This window comes from Muscardinus avellanarius (assembly GCF_963383645.1).
Source record: "Muscardinus avellanarius genome assembly, chromosome: 1".
Lineage (NCBI taxonomy): Eukaryota > Metazoa > Chordata > Mammalia > Rodentia > Gliridae > Muscardinus > Muscardinus avellanarius.
Window position 1 is genome coordinate 185,186,443 of NC_137786.1, and position 23,913 is coordinate 185,210,355.

The 23,913-nt window shown below is 43.4% G+C and overlaps 1 protein-coding gene across 2 annotated transcripts; it reads left to right on the forward strand.

Annotated features, from left to right (window-relative positions):
• Positions 1-1,465: 1,465 nt before the first annotated feature.
• WEE1 (WEE1 G2 checkpoint kinase) lies at positions 1,466-22,786 on the forward strand (the record flags this gene model as incomplete). Of its 2 annotated transcripts, XM_080697126.1 has the most annotated exons (11): positions 1,466-1,972; positions 3,494-3,699; positions 4,190-4,250; positions 4,410-4,582; positions 5,758-5,879; positions 12,427-12,573; positions 16,521-16,616; positions 16,821-16,906; positions 20,508-20,678; positions 20,770-20,915; positions 22,633-22,786. In XM_080697126.1, 11 exons carry the CDS (start codon positions 1,466-1,468, stop codon positions 22,784-22,786), a joined length of 1,869 nt encoding a protein of 622 aa, XP_080553252.1. The 2 variants fall into 2 exon arrangements, with proteins under 2 accessions (XP_080553252.1, XP_080553253.1); XM_080697127.1 differs by lacking the exon at positions 12,427-12,573.
• Positions 22,787-23,913: the final 1,127 nt, after the last annotated feature.

Consider the following 23,913-nt stretch of genomic DNA (forward strand, 5'->3'; position numbering starts at 1 on the left):
TCATCAGCTATGGTTTCAGTACATTCTCCATGTGATAAGTACTAAGATGTCTTTTTTTTTTCCTCCTATTTTTTTGTGGTACTGGGGATGGAGCCCAGGGGTCTTCTACCTCCAGGCTACACTCTAGGCCTATTTTCTATTTTACTTGAAAACAGGGTCTAAATTGCTGAGAACCTCGCTAAGTAGCAGAGGCTGGCTTGGAACCTGCTTGATCCTCCTGTCTCAGTCTTCCAAGTACTGGGATTACAAGCACGCACCACCACGCCCAGCTGCCCTTTTTATTTTGAGACGGGGTCTCACTAAGTTGCTCCGACTGGCCTTGAGTTTGCATCCTCCTGGGATCGCAGGTGTGTGCTACCACATTAGAACATGTACCACAAAGTGTTAATATCCATAAAAGTGCTACAATGAAAAAAAGACCCAATAAATATAAATGGCCATTAAACCCATGACTACTGTCCAATAATGTGAATCAGAATAAACTCACACTAGCAAACATTTAATACCAACTGGTATCCAAAGTTAGTGAGAAAGCAAAAAGGCTTCTCTGATGGGCAGTTTATACCCTTTGCCCCAGTAATTCCCGTTCCAGCTACGTATCCTGAAGACCAGCACTCCTGAAAAAGCGACGGAGAAGATCTCATCATCAAGGGGCTTCATTCAATAAAATCTAAAATAAACTTGTTCGTGCAGTAAGGGGCAGGGATGGGATAAATCACTTCACAGGGTAGAAAAGCAATTATTTTCTTTGTAATTGTTTCGCATCCTGGGCTGCTCAGCTTTGCCGATACAGTCCCACGTGCTGGCCAATAAACACGAGCGCCGCGGCGGCGTGCTGAGCCCCTGGTTGTGACCAGGGCCCACGGGCACTGCTCACAGCGGACGAGCCTCGGCGGGCTGCAGAGGGGGCACGCGCCCCACGACCACCCCGGAGGACACAGGCTCGGAGGACGCGCCAGCCGGCGCCCGACACGCGGACACTGGCCGCGGCTCCCGCCACGCCCAAAGCCCGGGGGCGGGGTCGCCACTTCCGGCTCCGACCTCGAGTCCGGAGCGTGACTGCGCAGCTACGCCCCCCGCGCTCGGGCGGCGGGGCCCGCAGGCGCCCGGGGGCTCCCTGAGCTCGGGGCCGCCGACCCCTGGGCGCCCCGGGGTCCCCCAGCCCCGGGAAGGCCGCCTCGGGCCCCCCCAGGGCCGGGCCGGGCCGCGGCGCGCTACGCGGGGCGGGGCCGGCGGGTTCGCGCCAAAATCGCGTAGCGGGCCCCGCCCCCCGGCCTACGTCGCGCCCTCCTGTTTTTTCAAACCCCGGGCGGGGCGGGGATTGGTGGGCCGGGCGCTCACGTGGTTAACGGTCGCGGGAAGCCGCGGAGCCCGAACTCGCCGTGGACCCGCGGAGACCCCGGCCCCGGCGCCCGCCGCGCAGCCCCAGCCGGACCGCCCCGCCGAGGCCCCCGCCGCCGCCGCGATGAGCTTCCTGAGCCGCCGGCCGCCTTCGCGCCGCGCCGCGCCCGCCTGCGCCCTGCGGCAGAAGCTCATCTTCTCGCCCTGCAGCGACTGCGAGGAGGAGGAGGAGGAAGAGGAGGAGGAGGAGGAGGGCAGCGGCCACAGCACCGGCGAGGACTCGGCCTTCCAGGAGCCCGACTCGCCGCCGCCGGCCGCGCGCAGCCCCGCGGGCCCGGGCCCCGAGGCGCGCCGGCCGGCCGAGCCCGACGACGACATGCTGCTGCTGCGCGGCGCGGCGGCCGCCGAGGGCGACTCGTGGGAGGAGGAGGGCTTCGGCTCCTCGTCGCCCGTGCAGTCGCCGGCCGCCGCCCGCCTCCCGCCCGGCGCCTTCTCGCCCGTGCGCTGCGGCCCCGGGGACGCGTCGCCGCCCAGCGGCGGCCCGGGCTCCCCGCGGCCGGACCAGCCGGGCACGCCGCCGCACAAGACCTTCCGCAAGCTGCGGCTCTTCGACACGCCGCACACGCCCAAGGTGAGGCGCCGCCGCCGCCCTGGCCGTTACGGTTACGTAACGAACAATGGGCGTCGGGAGCGTCCTCGCCCGCGGTGCGGGGCCGGCGGCCGGGGCGCCCCGCCCGTGGGACGCCCGCTGCGCGCCCTTTAAACGCGGCCGTCGGGGCTGCCACGCGGCGGCGCGGGCAGCAGGTGCCGGGTTGAAAAAGGACCAAGTCCCGGCACCTAAGGCTCCGTGGCGTGTGACGTTACGCGGGGGAGTTTGGCTCCCGTACGTGGAGCCAAGGCTGGCTCTCCCCGCCGCGGCTCCCTGGAGCGCACGGATAAAGACCTCCCGGCCGCGTCCGCGTCTCTTGGGGTGTGGGCTGAGCGTGGGTCCACGTCGGGGGCCCTGCGGAGCCCGAGCGGGGTTGGCCTCGGGGCGGTGTCGAGGAGCCAGGAGCTGTTGATGGCGCTGTCTTGGAGGAGGAGGTGTTGGGCACCTGTTGGTGGAAGGACCCCCGGGAGAATGCAGATTACCGCTTCTCAAACTTGAGAAGGAGGGGCGGGCTTTAGATCGGACACTCGGCGGGATTAAGATAAGCATCGCACTTTGCAAGGTTGATAGGGGAAATGAGGCTTTGAAAGTTAGTCTGTATCGTGCTAGTCATAAACCTCAGGAATAGGTGTGCTTTGGAGCTCTGCTGTTTATTAGCCGACTTGCCCTGGGCAGTGTCTCTGCTAGTGAGGGAGGAGTCTGGCTGAAGTGGCTTTCAAAGCTCAGTTTGGGGGGGGAGGGGAGCGTTTATGGGACTGACCGCTTTCTAGTTTAGATAGCTGAAAGAGTTTAACTATGAGCCACCGAAATGGATTTAGTTTTAGTTAGCATAAATATTCCTTTTTGCGCGACAGTCCTATTTTGTTTTTTTTTTTTCAGAAAGGTAGGCAGTATCTAATCTCAGACGCCTAGATTAGCCACTGTTCTGTTTGAAGTTTGTCTCGTGTGTGTTTTTACGGTGCCGGGGATGAACCCCGGGGTTCAGTCGTGCTAGGCTGGTGCTTTACCTGTGAGCTACACTTGCCAGTTCTCCCTAGTGCCTTTGACCTGCACATTCAGTTCATCACAAGGCGCATTGAGAGGGGTGTGGTGGCATGTCTGTAATCCCGGTATTTGGGAGGCCTAGACTGGAGGATCACAGACTGATTGGAGGCCAGCCTCAACAATTTATGTATTTATTTTTGTGGTACTGGTGATGGAACCCAGGAGCATTCTACCTCCGAGATACATCCCTAGCCCTATTTTTTTATTCGACAACCACGATCCTTCTGTCTCAGCCTCCCAAATGCTGGGATTACAAGCATGTGTGCCATCACACCCAGCTCAGCCTCAACAATTTAGACAGGCCATCAGCAACTTCGACCTTTTCTCCAAATTAAAATAAAATACGGGTGGGAGTGTAACTCAGAGGTAGAACCAGTACCCACCCTCCCCCAGCACATACAAAAGGACCTTTTGAACATTAGAACATGGATCCTAAAAATCTTATTTTTCTTTCCGTAGAGTTTACTTTCTAAAGCGCGAGGAATTGATTCCAGCTCTGTTAAGCTCCGGGGTGGTTCTCTATTCATGGACACAGAAAAATCAGGAAAAAGAGAATTTGACACTCGACAGACTCCTCAAGTGAATATTAATCCTTTTACTCCGGATTCTGTGTTTCTGCATTCCTCAGGGCAGTGTCGTCGAAGAAAGAGAGCATATTGGAACGAGTGGGTTATTTTATAATTTGATTTCTCCATATACCTGACTGGCTTGATAAAATTAGTTTTTACTGAATGATGTGAACGTTTCTATTTTAAATATTTTCTCTTACTAGCACTTCTCTCAGGAATTGGGTGGGAAGTAATCAGCTGTAGGAAAGGAGTGGTATGAGAAAGGAAGGAATAAAAAACTAGGTATATTGTTGGAAAACTGGTGTCAGAAATGAGGTAGTCATAGACAGTTGATTTAATTTTGATATGTGTGGTGGTATGACCTCTAGTTAGCAAGCAAGTCTCAGCAGGGAACTTTTGCATCAGCTGGGCTGACTCTTGTGGTATACAAAATCCACTGAACACTTCTGTTTTTATCCATTAAAATTCCACTTCACAGTATACTTAAAGTTCTGTTTCTCAACATCACTTATCTATTAAATATACTGATGTATCTCAAGGTGATGTATCTTGTCTATACTGATGAAAAATTATATACTTTTTTCAGTTCCTGTGAAGATATGGAAGTCAGTGATTATGAATTTGAGGATGAAACAAGACCTGCTAAAGTAAATATTTCTGAAATTTAGTTTTATCCAACTAACAAGTTATGACATAAACATGCTAATAACTAGAATGATTTTTAAATTTCACACAGTCCTATTGTCATAGCAAAAACTCATTTTCATGTCTTTGTATTATGTGTGTGAATAACCTTTTTATTACAGAGAATTACAATTACCGAAAGCAATATGAAGTCACGATATGAAACAGAATTTTATGAGCTGGAAAAAATTGGTTCTGGAGAATTTGGTTCTGTTTTTAAGTGTGTGAAGAGGCTGGATGGATGCATTTATGCAATTAAGCGATCCAAAAAGCCATTGGCTGGCTCTGTTGATGAGTATGTATTAAACATTTTTGTCTTTTGCTTTTCTTCTATGGTGTTATAAAAGTCAAGGTTTCAGATGGTTAAACACTGAGGGTTTTGTGTGTGTATGTATGTGTGTGTGTGTGTGTGGTACTAGGGATGGAACCTAGGGACATTCTACCTTAGAGTTATACCTTCAGCCCTATTTTTTATTCTTTATTTTGAACTGGGGTCTCACTAAGTTGTAGAGGACCTTAGCTGAGGCTGGCCGTAAACCTGCCATCCTCCTATCTCAGCCTTCCAAGTACTGGGATTACATGCTTGTGCTACTATGCCTGGCTAACACTGAATTATTTTTTGAGAAGTTATAATTTTTTACTCTTAGTTTTTATGGGACTTGGCAAGTAATAAGCATAATTTGTTTTTTTGTTTTGTTTTATTTTCCGTGGTACTGGGGATTGAACCTCCCAGGGGTATCCTAACTCTATAACCTTAGCTCTGTTTTATTTTTGTTTTTTATTTATAGTGGTATTGGGGGTGGAATCCAACGACCTCCTACCTCTAGGCTATACGCCCAGCTCAGTTTTATTTTTTTATTTGAAAATAGGGTCTCACCAACTTACTGAGAGCCTCACTAAGTTGCTGAGGATGACTTTCAACCTGCAGTCCTTGTGTCTCAGCTTCCCAAGTACTGGAATTATATACATGCATGATCTGACTTTAATTTCTAGCTAGCAACTGTGAATTCATAGTAAAATGGAGTTTAATCTTTACTGAGTCCTAGGGCCAGCAGTCTTCTATAGTGAAGGCCTTTGGACAATCTCATGAGTCTTAGATTCCTGTCTTAAGCAGTTTGCTTTTCAGCATAATGCTAGCTTTGTGTGTGTGTGTGTGTGTGTGTGTGTGTTTTCCTGGGATTTGAACCCAAGTGCATTCTACCTCTGAGCTATACCTCCACTCCATTTTTTTGTGGCACTGGGGATTGAACTCAGGGGCATTCTACTTCTGAGCTACATCCCCAGCCCTATATTATAACAGGGTCTCACTAGGTTAATGGAAGTTTCACTATTTGCTGAGACTCCTCAAACCTCCAGTCCTCCTATCTCAGCCTCCCAAGTATTGGGATTATAAACATGTGCCACCACACCCAGCTTAGTTCAGGTAGTTTTAAGTAAAATAATTTACTATTAATCTCAAATTTCTCCTAGGCAGAACGCTTTGAGAGAAGTGTATGCTCATGCGGTCCTTGGACAGCATTCTCATGTGGTGCGGTATTTCTCTGCCTGGGCAGAAGATGATCATATGCTTATACAGAATGAATATTGTAATGGTGAGTAATTGTAATGGTTCGCTTCTAACTAACTTGAGAAAACTGGCAACAAGGGAATAATTATCTCAAGTTTTTATTCATCTGTCTCTTTGGCAGTATTGGGGATGAATCCAGGGCCTTAAGCATACTGGGAAAGCCCACTACCACTGAGTTACATCTTTAGGCCTTTAATTTCTGTTCCTTATAAACTGGAAGATCAGATCGGAATTTTAACATGCATTTCAAGTGTAAATAGATTGAAAACCTTGTCCTTTCTGAAGCACCTTGTACACACCTCTGTTAGAATTTCACATACTATTATTGTGCCTACTGCTGAAATTATACTGAGGCTCTTATATATATATTTATTAATTTTTTGTGGTACTGGGGGTGGAACCCAGGGGCATTCTACCTCCAAGCTACACTCCTAACCCTATTTTATTTATTTATTTATTTATTTATTTATTTATTTACTTATGTGGTACTGGGGTTCCTGGAAGCCCTTCTACCTCCAGGCTACACTCCCAGACCTATTTTATACTTTTTTATATTTGGAAACAGGGTCTCTCAAGCCAGCACGGCTGGCTTCGAACCTGCGCGATCCTCCTGTCTCCGCCTCCCAAGCACGGGGATTACAAGCGTGCACCACCATGCCCGACCCTAACCCTATTTTTTATTCTTTACTTTGAAACAAGGTCTCACTGAGTTGCAGAGAGCCTCCCTAAGTGGTAGCTGAAGCTGTCCTCGAACCGTGATTCTCCTGTCTCAGCCTCCCAAATGTTGGGATTACAAGCATGCGCCACCATACTTGGCAATACTGAGTTCTCGAAAGGACAGTGGCCTTGCTGTGTATTTATTCTGGTATTTCTAGCACCTAGCATAGTATGTAGAGTACATAGTACTTAGGATTGTCTTAGTCTGTTTTCTTTTTTTTTTTTGAGTGTGTGGAACTGGGGGTTGAACCCAGGGGTGTTCTACCTCCAGTTTGCACCCCAGCAACCTATTTTTTATTCTTAATTTTGAAACATGTTCTTACTAAGTTGCCAAGGGCCTCACTAAGTAGCTGAGGCTGGCCACAAACCTGTGATCCTCCTGTCTCAGCCTTCCAAGAATGGATTACAAGGGAGTACCACCACGCCTGGTTTCTCAGTCTGTTTTCTTTTTTTTTTTTTTTGCGGGTCTGGAGATGAAACCCAGGGGCATTCGACCTCCAAGCTACACCCCCTGCCCTATTTTTTATTCTTTGTTTTGAAACAGGGTCTCAACAAGTTGGGGTAGGCCTCATTTAAGTAGCTGAGGCTGTCTGCGAACCATGATCATCCGGTCTCAGCCTCCTGAATGCTGGGATTACAAGCGTGCACCACCACGCTCCGCTTCTCAGTCTCTTTTCTACTACTAAAATATGAAGCCAGGCATGGAGGCGCAGATTTATAATCCCAGCATTTGGTGGGGGGGGGGGGCTGAGACTGGAGGATCACGGTTCGTGGACACCATCAGCCACTTAGTGAGGCCCTTTGCAACTCAGTAAGACCCTGTTTCAAAATAAAGAATAAAAAATAGGGCTGGGAATGTAGCTCAGAGGTAGAATGCCCCTGGGTTCCAACCTGAGGAATGTTAAAAAAAAAAAAAAAGGAGAGAGGGAGAGAGAGATACCTGAGATTGAGTTACTTAGTTGTGTGACACTGGGGATTGAACCCAAGGCCTCACACATGCTTGACAGTCTACAATTGAGTAGCATTCCTAGCCCCATTTCTTTTTTCTTTCTTTGTGGTACTGGGGATTAAACCCAGGGGCATTCTACCTCCAAGCTACACCCCAGCCCTATTTTTTATTCTTTATTTTGAAACAGGGTCTCACTGAGTTGCAAAGGACCTCACTAAGTAGTAGGCGAGGCTGTCCACGAACCATGATCCTCCGTCCCAGCCTTCAAATTACAAGCATGTGCCACCACGCCAAGTCCAAACCTTTTTGAGACAGGATACTGTTAAAATTGCCAAAGCTGGCCTTGAATTTGCTATCCTCCTGTTTTAGCTTCACAAGTTACTGGTATTATAGGCATGCACCACCACTCCAGCTTCCCCAGACTTTTTTGTTTGTTTGTTTGTTTGTTTGCAGTACTGGGATGGAACCCAGGGACATTCTTAACTCCGAGCTACATCCTGGCCCCTGTTTTTTTTAATTCTTAATTTTATTTGCTTTTTGTGTGTGCGTGGTACTGGGTATGAAACCCAGGGCCTTCTACCTCCAGGCTACACTCCCAGACCTATTTTATATTTCTATTTGGAAACAATCTCACTAAGTTGTTGAGAGTCTCACTAAGTAGCTGGGGCTGGCTTCGAATCCACATTATCTCCTGTCTTGGCCTCCCAAGTACTGAGATTACAGGCGTGTAAGCCACCACATCCTGCCTTTATTCTTTATTTTGAAACAGGGTTTTACTAAGTTGGGGGTGCTCGCTAAGTAGCTGAGGCTGTCCGAGAATTTGGATCCTTCTGTTTTAGCCTCCCAGGGTACTGGGATTACAAGTATGTGCCACCACACCCTGGTCATAGCTCTATTTCTTGTTCCCTGTTTTGAAACAGGGTCTCATTAAGTTGCAGAGGACCTCACTAAGTAGCTGAAATTGGTTGCAAACCTGTGATCCTCTGATCGTCTTGCCTTGCCTCCCAAGTACTGGGATTACAAGTGTGCACCACCACACCGGACTCCAGCCCTGTTTTTTAATCCATCCATCCTTCCTTCCTTCCTTCCTTCCTTCCTTCCTTCCTTCCTTCCTTCTCCTTCCTTCCTTCCTTTCTTCCTTTTTGCGGTATTGGGGATAGAACCCAGGGGCATTCTACCTCCGAGGTATACCCCCCAGCCCAACGTTTTTTATTCTTTATTTTGAAGCAGGGTCTCACTGAGTTGCAAAAGGCCTCACTAAGTAGCTGAGGCTGTCCATGAACCCAGATCCCCCTGTCTCAGCCTCCCAAATGCTGGGATTACAAGCGAGCGCCACCATGTCCAGCTTTCCAGTTTGTTTGTTTGTTTGTTTATTATTTTGGTGGTACTGAGGTTCGTGGAAGCCCTTCTATCTCTGGGCTACACTCCCAGACCTATTTTATAATTTTTTATTTGGAAACAGGGTCTCTTAAGCCAGCACGGCTGGCTTCGAACCTGCGCGATCCTCCTGTCTCTGCCTCCCAAGCTCTGGGATTACAAGCATGTGCCACCACGCCCAGCCCTAATTTTTATTTTGAAACAGGGTCTCAGTAAGTTGCAGAGGGCCTCAGTAAGAACTGAGGCTGGCTATAAACCTGCAGTCCTCCTGTTTCAGCCTCCCTTTTTTTGTGTTTTTAATACTCTTGTTGGTTCAGTGATTCTCCATTGATCTAAATTTAGCCATTTCAGCCGTGCATGGTGGCACAAGCTTGTAATCCCAGCATTTGGAAAGCTGAGACCAGAGGATTGCAGTTTGCGGACAGCCTCAGCTACTTAGTGAGGCCCTCTGTAACTTAGTGAGACTCTGTTTCAAAATAAAGAATAAAAAATAGGGGAGGGGGTGTAGCTCGTAGGTTGAATGTCCCTGGGTTCCATCACTAGACCGCAAAAAAAGGAAAGAAATAAAAGTAAAAATAATTAATTCAGCCATTTTGCTGGACATGGTGGTTTATACTTGTAATACCAGCATTCGAGAGGCTGAGACTAGAGGATCACAGTTCTTGGACAGCCTCAGGTACTTAGCAATGCCCTCTGTAACTTAGTGAGATCCTGTTTCAAGATAAAGAATAAAAAATCGGGCAGGGGGTGTAGCTTGGAGGTTGAATGCCCCTGGGTTCTATCACCAGACCTGCTAAATAAATAAATTAAACAAATAAATAAATAAATAAAATTAAAAAGTTAATTTAACCATTTTTCTGGGCATGGTGGCATATACTTATAATACCAGCATTCAAGAGGCTGAGACTAGAGGATCTCAGTTCTCAGACAGCCTCAGATACTTAACGATGCCCTTTGCAACTCAGACCGTTTCCAAAATAAAATTTAAAAAAGACTAAAAAATAGAGCTGGAGTTGTAGCTCAGAGGTTGATGCCCCTGGATTTCATCTCTAGTACTCAAAATAAATAGATTTAGCCATTTCAAGGCATTCTGAAATCCTATTTCACTCTCTACTAAGTGATGATCTTTTTAATTCTATAACTGGTCTACTATCCTACCTCTTCTCCAAATTAGAACAAAACAAGCATGTATAGGAACAACTTTGGACTACTTTGTGTAACTTTTAACCACAAAGTTTATTCTTTATTTTGAAATAGGGTCCCACTGAGTTGCAGAGGGCCTCACTATGTAGCTGAGGCTGTCCTCAAAATGCGATCCTCCTGTCTCAGCCTCCTGAATGCTGGGATTATAAGTATGGGCCACCACGCCCAACTACAGATCTATATCTTTTTCTTTTTTTTTTTTTTTTTTTTTTTTTTGGTAGTACTAGGGGTGGAACTCAGAAGCTTTCTACCTCCGGGCTATACTCCCAGACCTTTTTTTTTATATATATATTTTATTTGGATACAGGGTCTCGTTAAGTTGCTGAAAGCCTCACTAAGTAGCTGAGGCTGGCTTCGAACCTGTGCGATCCTCCTGTCTTAGCCTCCCAAGCGTGGGGATTACAAGCGTGCGCCACCACGCCTGGCCTTTTTTTTTTTTTTTTTTTTTTTTTTTTTTTTTTTTGGTGGATTTGGGTATGGAACCCAGGCATTCGACTTCCGAGCTACTACACCTCCTGCCCTATTTTTTATTTTGAAACAGGGTCTCACTAAGTTGCAGAGGGCATTGCTAAGTAGCTGAGACTGTCCATGAACCGTGATCCTCCGGTCTCAGCCTCCCGAATGCTGGGATTACGAGGGTGCACCACCACACCCAGCTACAGATCTGTATCTTGATAATGGATTATTTCTATTTCTGTATTATATGTCCTGTGAGAATTTAACAAATACTTGAAGATAGCAAGTTTGTTCTCATTTTTTCTTTATAAATAATGCTAGGAATCTCATAGCTTGTGAATAAATAAGTGCTATTGTGAGTGAATTTGGGTTTTCTATGTTTAAAAACAGTGAACAAGCCAGATGTGTGGTGGTGCACATTTGTAATCCCAGTACTTGGGAAGCTGAGTCAGGAAGATTGCAGGTTCGCAGCCAGCCTCAGCTACTTAGTGAGGCCCTCTATAACTTATACCCTGTATCAAAATAAAAAATGAAGCTGCTTGTGGTGCAGCACGCTTGAAATCCTAGCACTTGGGAGGCTGAGACTGGAGGATTGTGGTTCAGACAGTCTCAGCTACTTAGGCCCTTTGCAACTCAGTGAGAACCCGTTTCAAAATAAAGAATGGAGTCAGCCACGTGTGGTGGCGCACGCTTGTAATCCCAGTATTTGGGAGGCTGAGACAGGAGGGTCCAGGTTTGCAGACAGCCTCAGCTACTAGTTAGGTTCTTTACAACTTAGTGAGACCCTACTAAAAGGAGATGGCATTGAACAAATATGTAGTAAATAAGTCACTGTGGTTGAGTTCTATTAATGCAGCAACTGAAAATGAAGGTTAAGAAAAAAATGGAAGACAACTACATAGTTTTTGATGCTGTGAACAGAAACATTTCAAGAGGCTTATGAAACAAACTAGTGATGCTGTATAGCTAACACTCAAAGTTCTTTCAAATGCAATGAACTAACAATGAATCAAAACTGGAGAAATGGATCTTGTTTTGCTGTGCTACTAGGGATTGAATTCAGGGGCATTCTACCTTCAAGCTACATCCCCAGCCCTATTTTTCATTCTTTATTTTGTTGTTTGTTTGTTTGTTTTCAGTACTGGTGATGGAACCCAGGGGCGTTCTACCTCCGGGCTATACTTCCAGACCTATTTTATATTTTCATTTGGAAACAGGATGTCACTAAGGTGCTGAGAGCTTCACTAAGTAAGGCTGGTTTTGAACCTGTGCAATCCTCCTGTCTCAGCCTCCCAAGTACTGAGGCTACAAGCATGCACCACCATGCCCAGCTCCATTCTTTTTTTTGTGTGTGTGGTATTGGGGATGGAATCCAAAAGCATTCCACCTCCGAGATACACCTCCAGCCCTATTTTTTATCTTATTTGGAAACAAGGTCTCCTTAGATTGCTGAGGCTGGCTTTGAACCTGCAATTCTTCTGTCTCCGCTTCCCAAGTACTAGGATTACAAGAATTATAAGAATGTGTCATGCACCACCAAAAAAAAAAAAAAAATGGTATTGGGGATTGAACTCTGGGACATTCTACCTCCAAGCTACACTCCTAACCCAATTTTTTATTCTTTATTTTGAAATAGGGTCTCATTAAGTTGTGGAGAGCTTTACTAAGTGGCCAAGGCTGACTGCGAACTTGTGATTCTTCTGTCTCAGCCTCCCAAATACTGGGATTACAACTGTGTGCCATCCTGCCAGGCTTTCATTACTAATCAGTTCTATAATGGAATTCTATGGAGAATCAAGAAGAAATGGATAGTCATCTGTGGTGATAAGACTATTTCAGAAAGAAACTGATAATTCTACTTTTTTGTCAGGCGGAAGTTTAGCTGATGCTATAAGTGAAAACTACAGAATCATGAGTTACTTTAAAGAAGTAGAGTTGAAAGATCTCCTTTTACAAGTTGGCCGGGGCTTGAGATATATTCATTCGATGTGTTTGGTTCACATGGATATAAAACCTAGTAAGTATTATAGATCCTCTGACCTATATTCATTTCAATTATAGCTAATAAATCACTTCATTCTAATAATATGAAAACATATCTTATGTTCTTTTTGTGTGTGTCGTACTGGGGATAGAACCCAGGAGCATTCTACCTCTGAGATATACTCCCAGCCCTATTTTTTATTCTTTTTTAATTTATTTATTGTTTTGTGTTACTGAGGATGGAACCCAGGGGTTTCTACCTCTGGGCTATCATCCCGACCTATTTTATATTTTATTTGGAAACAGGGACTCACTAAGTTGCTGAGAGCCTCACTAAGTAGCTGAGGCTGTCTGCGAACTGATCCTCCTGTCTCAGCCTCCTAAGTGCTGGGATTACAAGCATGTGCCACCATGCCCGACTTGCTTACTACGTTCTTTTTCATTGCTAGCTTTTTTTTTTTTTTTTTTTTTTGGTGGTACTGGGGTTCCTGGAAGCCCTTCTACCTCCGGGCTACACTCCCAGACCTATTTTATATTTTTGAAACAGGGTCTCTTACGCCAGCGCGGCTGGCTTCGAACCTGCACGATCCTCCTGTTTCCGCCTCCCAAGCGTGGGGATTACAAGCGTGTGCCACCACGCCCGGCATTCATTGCTAGCTTTAAAAAAAACTTTGATCAATTTACCAGTATTGTTTTGATTTCTATTTCTCTTCCCTTGTTTTCCCCAAAATTTGATATAATACTCAATAAAAACTGAAAAATGTTTGCTGTATGTTATAGGAATTATATAGTCTCAAAATGAGACTCTCACAGAGACTTAACAATCTGTATTTAAAACGCTACTCTTGCCGGGTGTGGTGGCGCACGCTTGTAATCCCCGCTCTTGGGAGGCAGAGACAGGAGGATCGCGCAGGTTCGAAGCCAGCCACGCGTGCTGGCTTAGGAGACCCTGTTTCCAAATAAAAATGTAAAAATAGGTCTGGGAGTGTAGCCCGGAGGTAAAAGGGCTTCCAGGAACCCCAGTACCACCAAAAAAAAAAAAAAAAAACACGCTACTCTTGCCGGACATGGTGGTGCATGGTGGTGCATGTTTGTAATCCCAGTACTTAGGAGCTGAGACTGGAGGATCGTGTAGGTTCGAAGCCAGCCTCAGCTACTTAGTGAGGTGCTCAACAATTTAGACCCTTTTTCCAAACAAAATAAATATAAATAGGTTTGGGAATGTAGCCCGGAGGTAGAAGGCTCCTTGGTTCCATCCTCAGTATAATTATGATGATGATGATAATTATAAGAATAAAAAACCATACTCTTCAGCTAGGTATGGTGGTGCACACTTATAAATTAGAACTTGTAACTATGAATTGATGGGTTCAGACTATAAACCTAAACACTGTAGTGTGTGTGTGTGTGTGTGTGTGTGTGTGTGTGTGTGTGTGTGTGTGTGTGTTTCAGGGAGTGGGGGTACTAGGACTAGAACCCAGGGGCATTCTACCTCTGAGTCACAGTACTGTAGCCCTATTTTATTTTTTATTTATTTTTATTATTTTTATTATCTTTATTTTTTGGTGGTACTGGGGTTCCTGGAAGCCCTTCTACCTCCGGGCTACACTCCCAGACCTATTTTATATTTTTATTTATAAACAGGTTCTCCTAAGCCAGCGTGCGCGGCTGGCTTCGAACCTGCGCGATCCTCCTGTCTCCGCCTCCCAAGCGTGGAGATTACAAGCGTGCGCCACCACGCCCAGCTCCTATTTTATTTTTTATTTTGAAACAAGTTCTCACTAAGTTGCTGAAATTCTCTTTGAACCTGTGATCCTCCTGTCTCAACCTTCCAAGTACTGAGATTACAGATGTGTGCCACCATTCCCAGCTTATTCTCTCTGTGTGTGGGGGGGGCGGGGGGAGAAATACACACTGAATATTGAACCCAGAGGCATTTTGTCTCTAAATTACATCCCCATCCCTATTTTATTTTTCTTTTGAAACAGGGTTTCACTAGATAAAGAGTCTCACTGCTTGCTGAGGTTATCCTAGAATCTGTGATCCTCCCATCTCAGCCTCCCACACCTGTGGGATTGCAGGTATGCGCCACCATGCCCAGTGGCTATAGATTTTTAAGTTGAATTTCAGAGTTTTTTTTGTTGTTGTTGTAAATTTATGGAAATTTATGTTGATACATGGAATTTGAATCTGAATTTTGAGTTGTGTGTAGAATTTTTTTATCTATAAGTTTAATAAGTGTTTTTATATTTTAATAGCTTTAATAGTGTCAACTATAGTAGAACCTTGTATTACATGTACAAAGGCTAAAAAATATTAAGGGATGTAAAGTAGAAAGATCATTAAATTCTACCATAAAATAAGTTACCCTAGTCCATGGTGGTGTACACCTGTAATTGCTGTACTTGGGAGGCTGAGACAGGAAGATTGCAGGTTTGAGAAATTTAGTGAGACCCAACTTCAAAATAAAAAAAAGGGGCTGGATGTATACTTGGAGGTCGAATCCCCCTAGGTCCAATCCCCAGTACCCCTCTCAAGAACAAAGTCTTATAAATGAAGTAAAATGGATAGATGAGCCCATTAAATATAACATTTACAAATTCAATACTATATACTTAAAACTATTAAGATGAAATCTACCACTAAAACTTAGTCATGAGCTTGCTTGAATTTAAAGAAAAAGATAGGCCGGGCGTGGTGGTGCACACTTGAAATCCCTGCGCTTGGGAGGCTGAGACAGTAGGATCACACAGGTTTGAAGCCAGCCTCAGCTACTTAGTGAGGCTTTCAGTAACTTAGTGAGACCCTGTTTCCAAATAAAATATAAAAAAGGTCTGGGAGTGTAGCCCGGAGGTAGAAAGCCTCTGGATTCCACCCCCAGTACCACCAAAAAAATAAAGAAATAAAAAAAAATAAAAGATAGTGTATATATACAGTAGGAAATAGTGGCCCACAAAGCAATATTGGTATGTAGATACTTTTTGTTCAGCCAAAATTTACTGGGTAAATGACTTATTCTTTGCATAACAAATTAATTGTAAGTTAATAAACTGTTGAAGACTAATATACACATGGCAAGGGTCTAAAGCAGTAGTAGTTTTCTGGGATCATTGCTAAACTAGAAAGTATATTCCCAGAAAGTATATTGTAGTTCTCATTCCTGAGATTTTTATTCCCATTAGATTTTTTTTTTTTTTTTTTTTTGCGGGTCTGGGGATGGAACCCAGGGGCATTTGACCTCCGAGAGCTACACCCCCTGCCCGCCCTATTTTTTATTCTTAATTTTTTTTTTTTTTTTTTTTTTTTTTTTTGGTGGTACTGGGGTAGAACCCAGAGGCTTTCTACCTCTGGGCTATACTCCGAGACCTATTTTTATACTTTATTTGGAAACAGGGTCTCACTAAGTTGCTGAGAGCCTCACTAAGTAGCTGAGGCTGGCTTCGAACCTGTGCATCCTCCTGTCTCAGCCTCCCAAGCGCAGGGATTACAGGCGTGCGCCACCACGCCCCGCTTTATTCTTTATTTTGAAACCGGTCTCACTGAGTCGCAGAGGGCCTCACCAAGTAGCTGAGGCTGTCCGCGAACTGCGATCCTCCAGGTCTCAGCCTCCCGTATGCTGGGATTACAAGTGTGCGCCACCATGCCCGGCTATTTCCATTGGATTTGAAGCAGCTCATGAGCACCTGTTTGTGTGTATGTGTGTGTGGTGGTGGGGGGACTGGGGATTGACTTCCCAGGAGCATTCTATCTTTGAGCTACACCTCAGCCCCATTTTATTTTGATTTTGAAACATTCTTGCTAGGTTGATGAGAATTTTCCTATGTTACTGAGGCTGTTCTCAAACCTGGGATCCTGTCTCAGCTTCCTAAGTATTAATATTATAGGCATGTGCCTGTAAAAACCACACCTGGCTTTTGGCCTTGTTTATAAACTGACTATATACAATTTTTAATGTGCCTTACATAATTAACTATTCAACAGGTAATATTTTCATATCACGAACCTCAATCCCTAATGCTGCCTCTGAAGAAGGAGATGAAGATGACTGGATAGCCAACAAAGTTATGTTCAAAATAGGTAAGGAAAAAAGATAACTGGATTATTAATGTTAAAATTAAGAGACAAGCTGTTCTATTTTGTTTTTTGGGTGGGTTTTTTTTTCCCTTTTTGGTCTTGGGGTTTGAACCTCTCAGACCTTGCACATAAAAGTGCTATATCACTCAGCTACATCTTCAAACCTTTGTTTTAATTCTTGACTCTACTTTTTTTCACTGCTTCTAGGTGATCTTGGGCATGTTACAAGAATCTCTAGTCCACAAGTTGAAGAAGGTGATAGTCGTTTTCTTGCAAATGAAGTTTTACAGGAGGTAATTTTTCTCATTTAATACTATTTAATAGGCTGGGCATGGTGGTACATGCTTGTAATCCCAGCATTTGGGAAGCTGAGACCTGAGGATCCTGTTTGAAGGACAGCCTCAGGTACTTAAGCCCTTTGCAACTCAGTGAGACCAGGTTTCAAAATAAAGAATATAGGGCTCAGCTGGGCGTGGTGGCATGCACTTGTAATACCGGCCTTGGGAGGCTGAGACTGGAGTGTCGCAGATTCGAAGCCAGCCTCAACTGGTTTAAGAGACTCTGTTTCCAAATAAAATATAAAAATAGGTCTGAGAGTATAGCCCCAGAGGTAGAAGGCCCCTGGATTCCATCCTAAGTACCACCAAAAAAAAAAAAAATTGGGCTCAGAGTTAGAACGCCCCTGGGTTCCATCCCCAGTACCACAACAAATAAATAAATAATAAAAATAATATTTACTTTGTAAAGTTACAGCCAGATGATTATAATTTCAAATATATTAAAAATTACAGTAACTAGTGAAACAGAAAGTACAAAGCCAGGCGTGGTGGCACACATTTGTAATCACAGCATTCGGGAGGCTGAGACTGCAGGATCACCATTCATGGACAGCCTCAGCTACTTAGTAAGACCCACTGCAACTTAGTGAGACCCTGTTTCAAAATGAAGAATAATAAAAAAAAATAGGGCAGGGAGGTATAGCTCGGAGTTCAAATACCTCTGAGTTCTACCCTGAGACCCACCCACACACAAAAAAAGTGCAAACCATCAGCTGGGGTTAAATATAGCAAAAGTCAGAGAAAGCAAGTGGTACTGGGGATTGTGCCCAGGGGCATTCTACGAAAGCTATGCCCCCCCCCCCCCCCCCCCCCGCCAGGGCTGGGCGTGGTGACACAGGTTTATAATCCCAGCACTTGGGAGGCTGAGACAGGAGATCGCCCAGGTTCAAAGCCAGCCTTAGCTACTGAATGAGGCTCTCAGTATCTTAGTGAGACCCCGTTTTCAAATGAAGTTTAAAAAATAGGTCTGGGGTATGGCTCAGCGGTAGAAAACTCCTGGGTTCTACCCCTAGTACCACTAAATCAATTGATCAATAAATAAATACAAAAGCTATACCCCCAGTCCTTTTTTATTTTTATTTATTTTATTTTTTTATTTTTTGCAGTACTGGAGATTGAACCCAGGGGCATTCAAACTCCAAACTACACCCCCAGCCCTATATTTTATTCTTTATTTGAAACAGGGTCTCAAGCTAAGTGTGGTGGCGCACACTTGTAAACCCAGCCATTCCTTGGTTGAGACAAGGAGGATCCAAGTTCGGGACCTCAGCTACTTAGTGTGAGGCACTTTGCAACTCAATGAGATCCTTTTTCAAATATAAAATAAAGCTGGGCGTGGTGGCTCCCCGCTTGGGAGGCTGAGACAGGAAGATTGCGCATGTTTGAAGCCAGCCTCAGCTACTGAGTGAGGCTCTCAGCAACTTAGTGAGACCCTGTTTCAAAAAAAAAAAAAAAAAAGGTCTGGGTGTATAGCCCGGAGGTAGAAAGCCTCTGGGTTCCACTCCCAGTACCACCAAAAACATACACTAGAAATAAAAAATAAAAACCAGGGCTGGGGGTATAGCTCAGAGGCAAAATGCCCCTGGGTTACATCCCTAATACCGCAAAAAAAAAAAACAAAAAAAAAAACAGGGTCTTATAACGTTGCTTGAAGGTCTCACAAGTTGCTGAGACTGGCTGCGAACCTGCAATATTCCTGTTTCAGCATCCCAAGTACTGAGATTATATGTGGGCACCATGCCCAGTTTATTTTTATTTTGAAACAGGGTTTCTCTAGGTTGATGAGAGTTGAATTACGTGCTGAAGCTGTCTTTGAACCCATGATCCTCTTGTCTCAGCCTCCCAAAGACTGGACTTACAAAATATTTAATATTTTGTAAATATTTAAATATTGTACACAATATTTAAAAATTCTGTACCCTTTGCATTAGAATTTTCACTTCTAGGAATCTTATTCTACAGAAACATTTATATAGAAACACAAATTGAGAACAATATAAGCAATTACTAATAAAATGATTAAGTAGTATATCTTTTTTTGTTGTTTTGTTTTTGTGGTACTGGAGGTGGAACCAGTTGCGATTCTACCTCCGGGTTATACTCCCATTTCTAATTTTATACTTTATTTGGAAACAGGGTCTTATTACTAAATTGCTGAGAGCCTCACTAAGTAGCTGAGGCTGCCTTCGAACCTGTACGATTGTCCTGTGGCAGCCTCCCAAGTGCTGGGATTACAAGCATGCGCCACCACTCCCGGGTTACCATATAGTTTTTTATAGTGAAAAAGTATTACTTGGTAAGAGTTTTGAAATAGAATAAGTAGAATAAGCTGGGCGTGGTGGCACAAGTGTGTAATCCCAGCATTTGGGAGAATCGTATTTTGTGGGCAGCCTCAGCTACTTAGTGAGACCTGTTTCAAAACTAAAGAATAAAAAAACAAAAAAACAGTGCTGGGGTGTTTCTTGGAGGTAAAATGCCCCTGGGTTCCAGCCCCAGTAACACACACACACACACACACACACACACACACACACACACACACACACACGAATAACAAAGTATAGCGGGGTGTGGTGGCGCATGCTTGTAATCCCAGCATTCAGGAGGCTGAGACTGGAGGATCGCGGTTCACGGACAGCCTTAGCTATTTAGAGAGGCCCTCCACAACTCAGTGAGACCCGGTTTCAAAATAAAGAATAAAAAATAGGGCAGGGGGTGTATTCCAGAGGTCAAATGCCCCTGGGTTCCAACCCAGACCTGAAAAAAAAAAAAAGAATTACAAAGTATAGTTTTTTGATTTAGTTATTATATATGTATATACATACACATTTTCTGCAGATGTAGATTAAGTATTACATATACATATGGATGTATGTACTTGTCAGTGATACTTATGCAAACATGTTTTGTGTTTGCATAGGAATCTCTTAACGGATTGGAATTTTTCTAAAAGTTTAATTGGGCTTCTGATAAAGAAGCATTTACTTCTAGATATGTATTTAAAATTTCCCCTCTAAGGATGTATGATTCTAATATCAGGAATAAAGAAATTTCTTTAAATTTAGCAGCTTCTTCTCTGAATAGATCCTTAAATGTTTCATTAATTTTTAAAAAACTCTTGTGGTACTAGAGATTGAAACCCAAAAGCGCTCTTACACTCTGAGCTATATCCTCAGTGGTATTTTAATGTGTGTGTGTGTGTGTGTGTGTGTGTGTGTGTGTGTGTGTGTGTTATTGGGGATGGAACCCACAGGCCATCTACCTTCTAGGCTATATCTCTTGACCTGTTTTATAGTTTGAAACAAGGTCACTGAGTTGCAGAGGGCTTCACTTAAGTAGCTGAGGCTGGCTGCGAACCTGCCATCCTCCTGTCTCAGCCTCCCAAGTACTGAGATTTACAAGGGTTTGCCACCATACCTGGCCTGAACATTTTAATTTTGTTAAATTTCTTACCTAAATCAGCATTGAAGTATAACCTTAATTTTGGTTGTTTTTACATTACCTTAAAAAATGTTTTTTTTTGTTGTTGGTTGTTGCTGCTTTTCAACTTTTACAGAACTATACCCATCTACCAAAAGCGGATATTTTTGCCCTTGCTCTCACAGTGGTATGTGCTGCTGGTGCTGAACCTCTTCCCAGAAACGGAGACCAATGGCATGAGATCAGGCAGGGCAGATTACCTCGGATTCCACAAGTGCTTTCCCAGGAATTTGCAGAGTTGCTAAAAGTGAGCATTTATATATGAAACACATTATTGATACTGTTCAACATTTTACTAAATAATATGTCTTTGCTTTAATTTTACCTCTTTTCCTAAGGTTATGATTCATCCAGATCCAGAGAAAAGGCCTTCAGCAAAGGCACTAGTAAAGCATTCAGTATTACTGTCTGCATCAAGAAAGAGTGCAGAACAATTACGAATAGAATTGAATGCTGAAAAGTTCAAAAATTCACTTTTGCAAAAGTAAGTAAGGGTTCTTTTTGTTTTTATTTTCATATTCTTATTGTTAGTTTTTAATGAGAGATCTCAAGGACCCCACACACAAAAATAAGATAAAAGTTACTAGCTGAGTATGATGGGGCATGCCTATAATACTAGTATTTGGGAGATTGGGACAGGAGGATTATAAGTTTGAAGACAGCCTCAGTAACCTAGTAAGACCCTGTTTGAAAACGAAACTATGAAAAGGTCTGGAAGTGTAGCTCAGAGGCAGAATGCCTCTGGGTGCAGTCCCCAACATCACATCAAAAAAATGAAGACAAGGTTATCAAAAGGGGAATATATTGGAGAGTATTAGTCACCACAGATACAATTTCTGATTGTTTTGACTTATTGCTACCATTTTTTAAAATTCTTACCAAATAAAAGTGACTTGAAATGACTTTTTTTTTTTTTATTATACTGGGGATGAAACACAGGGACAGTCTACCTCTAAGCTATACCCCCAGCCTTATTTTTTATTCTTTTTTTTTTTTTTTTTTTTTGGTGGTACTGGGGATGGAACCCAGGGGCCTTCTACCCTCCGGGCTACACTCCAGACCTATTTTATATTTTTTACTTGGAAACAGGGTCTCTTAAGCCAGTGGAGGCTGGCTTCAAACCTGCGCGATCTTCCTGTCTCAGCCTCCTAAGCAAGGGGGTTACAAGCGTGTGCCACCACACCCGGCTCAATTTTTTATTCTTTACTTTGAAACAGAGTCTCACTGAGTTGCAAAAGGACTAAGTGAGGCTGTTCTGCTGTGATCCTCATGTCTCAGCCTCCCATATGCTGGGGTTACAAGTGTGCACCACTAAATCAAGCTCTTGGCATTATGTTAAATATTACATTAATAATTTAAACATTAAGTTGTTTAAATTATTAATTTATTATTAAATACTAGGGATGGAACCTAGGGGCATTCTATCTCTGAGCTACACACCCAGCCCGATTTTTTATTCTTTATTTTTTCTTGAAACAGGGTCTCTCACTGAGTTGCAAAGGGCCTCACTAAGCAGCTGAGGCTGTCTGTGAACCACAGTACTCCTGTCCCAGCCTCCCAAAATCTGGGATTACAAGCATGTGCTACCATGCCTGGCTAAATTATTAAAATGTTATACTAAATACTAAAAAGGTTTATATGCCCCTAGTGTACTATCCATCATAGTTTATATAAATCGGAAGTACTTTTTTCTTTCCTTTGTTATGTAAACAGATTCAAATATAAATTAGTTTTATTTGAAATTACTTAAGATCCAGAGTCATTACTCTTTATTGTTTTTGTATTACAAAGTCTGTGCTAAGCCAGACTTTGTAATACACGCTTGTAATCCCAGCACTTGGGAGGCTGAGGGAGTAGGATCGTACAAGTTCAAAGCTAGCCTCAGCTACTTAGGCTCTCAGCAACTTAGTGAGACCCTGTTTCCAAATAAAGTATAAAATAGGTCTGGGAGTATAGCCCTGAGGTAGAAAAGCCCCTGGGTTCCACCCTGAGTACCATAAAATAAAGTCTGCTACTTTGATTCTAAAAGCCCAAATGAAATCATAAATTTGAGGAAAAGCTAAAGTTTTACGTTGTAGTTTTTTTTCCTTAATTGCATCTTAGAATGATGATAATGTGTGGATGCGTCCCAGTTAATAACATAGGATCTCTTCCTAGGATTAATGAAATAGGTAAGAAGTCTTGCTTTCTTGTTTTATTAGAGAACTCAAAAAGGCCCAGATGGCAAAAGCCGCAGCAGAGGAAAGAGCACTCTTCACTGACCGGATGGCCACCAGGTCCACCACCCAGAGTAATAGAAACTCTCGACTTATTGGAAAGAAAATGAACCGCTCTGTCAGCCTTACTATATACTGAACTACTTGTTTCCCACCTCCCCAGAAAACTGTGACAAGAGGAAGTTAGGTTGAAATCACTGCTAGAATCCACTTTGCAATTATTTTGTTTATTGGTATCAGTAGTTTACTGAAATACTTTTTAGGACTTTCATTTTTGAATTACAGTTGAAAGCTGTATTTTGACCACAACTATATGAGGCTTTCATCTGGGATGTCAGGCACTATTGGATGTTATACCAGCCTTTGCAGGGCTAACTACTGTGGTGGTGTGCTGCTTATAGTTTGCTGTTGCATTGTGATAAAAGGTGTCTTTCCCTGTAGCAAGGATCCATGGGCTTTATTACAAATTACTCTCCCTTTGAAAAGGGAAGTACTAAAAGCCTCAGTACTACTCAGCTTCTCTGATGTACCTGTGTGTGTGTCAGAGTCTGTCTGTGTCTGTCTCTGTCTCTTTCTTTTTCTCTTTATTGAGAATTATACTTGTATATCCAACTGGGAGCACTTTGTAGGCATTGCATAAACCATAGAATGATAATTCTGTGGAAGTATTGCCTTGTGAATTTGCTGCTATTTTAGTTTTGTCTTTGCTGTAAATTGTAGCATTAAACAATCATTGTTGTTAATAGGCTTTCTTTTGAAACAATTATGTGAAATATAAAGCTGCTCTTGATGAAAAGCGGCTGTTTGCCTTTTTTCCTCTTTGAACTTTGAAGCTAGTGCATTGAAAAAATGCACCTTTCCCCCTCCCCCCTCTTGGAATGCTGTATTAATGTAGTATAATTATTGATGGTTTTGTAATTTTTTTCTGATAATGTCCTTCCCTGACTTTTTAAAAATGTCTCCTTTCTTATCCCAAGTTTTGTACTTGAGTGTATGGTTAGTCTGTTTTTAAATGTTTTGCCTGGTTTCTCTTCAATATTCATGTATATAAACTGATCTTGGTAATACTGTACATAGCTGTTTGAAATGCCAGAATGACTTCTGACTATTCCAAGTTTTTCACAAAATATATTTTATCTGTGATTAGCCATTTGACTAATAATATGGGCTAATAGATGTTACAAAAATATTGTCTCTTGTTTGTTTCCTCATTAATTTTGGTCTAAAACATGTTTGCACTTGTCTCTTTGACTTGTGTTTTATTAA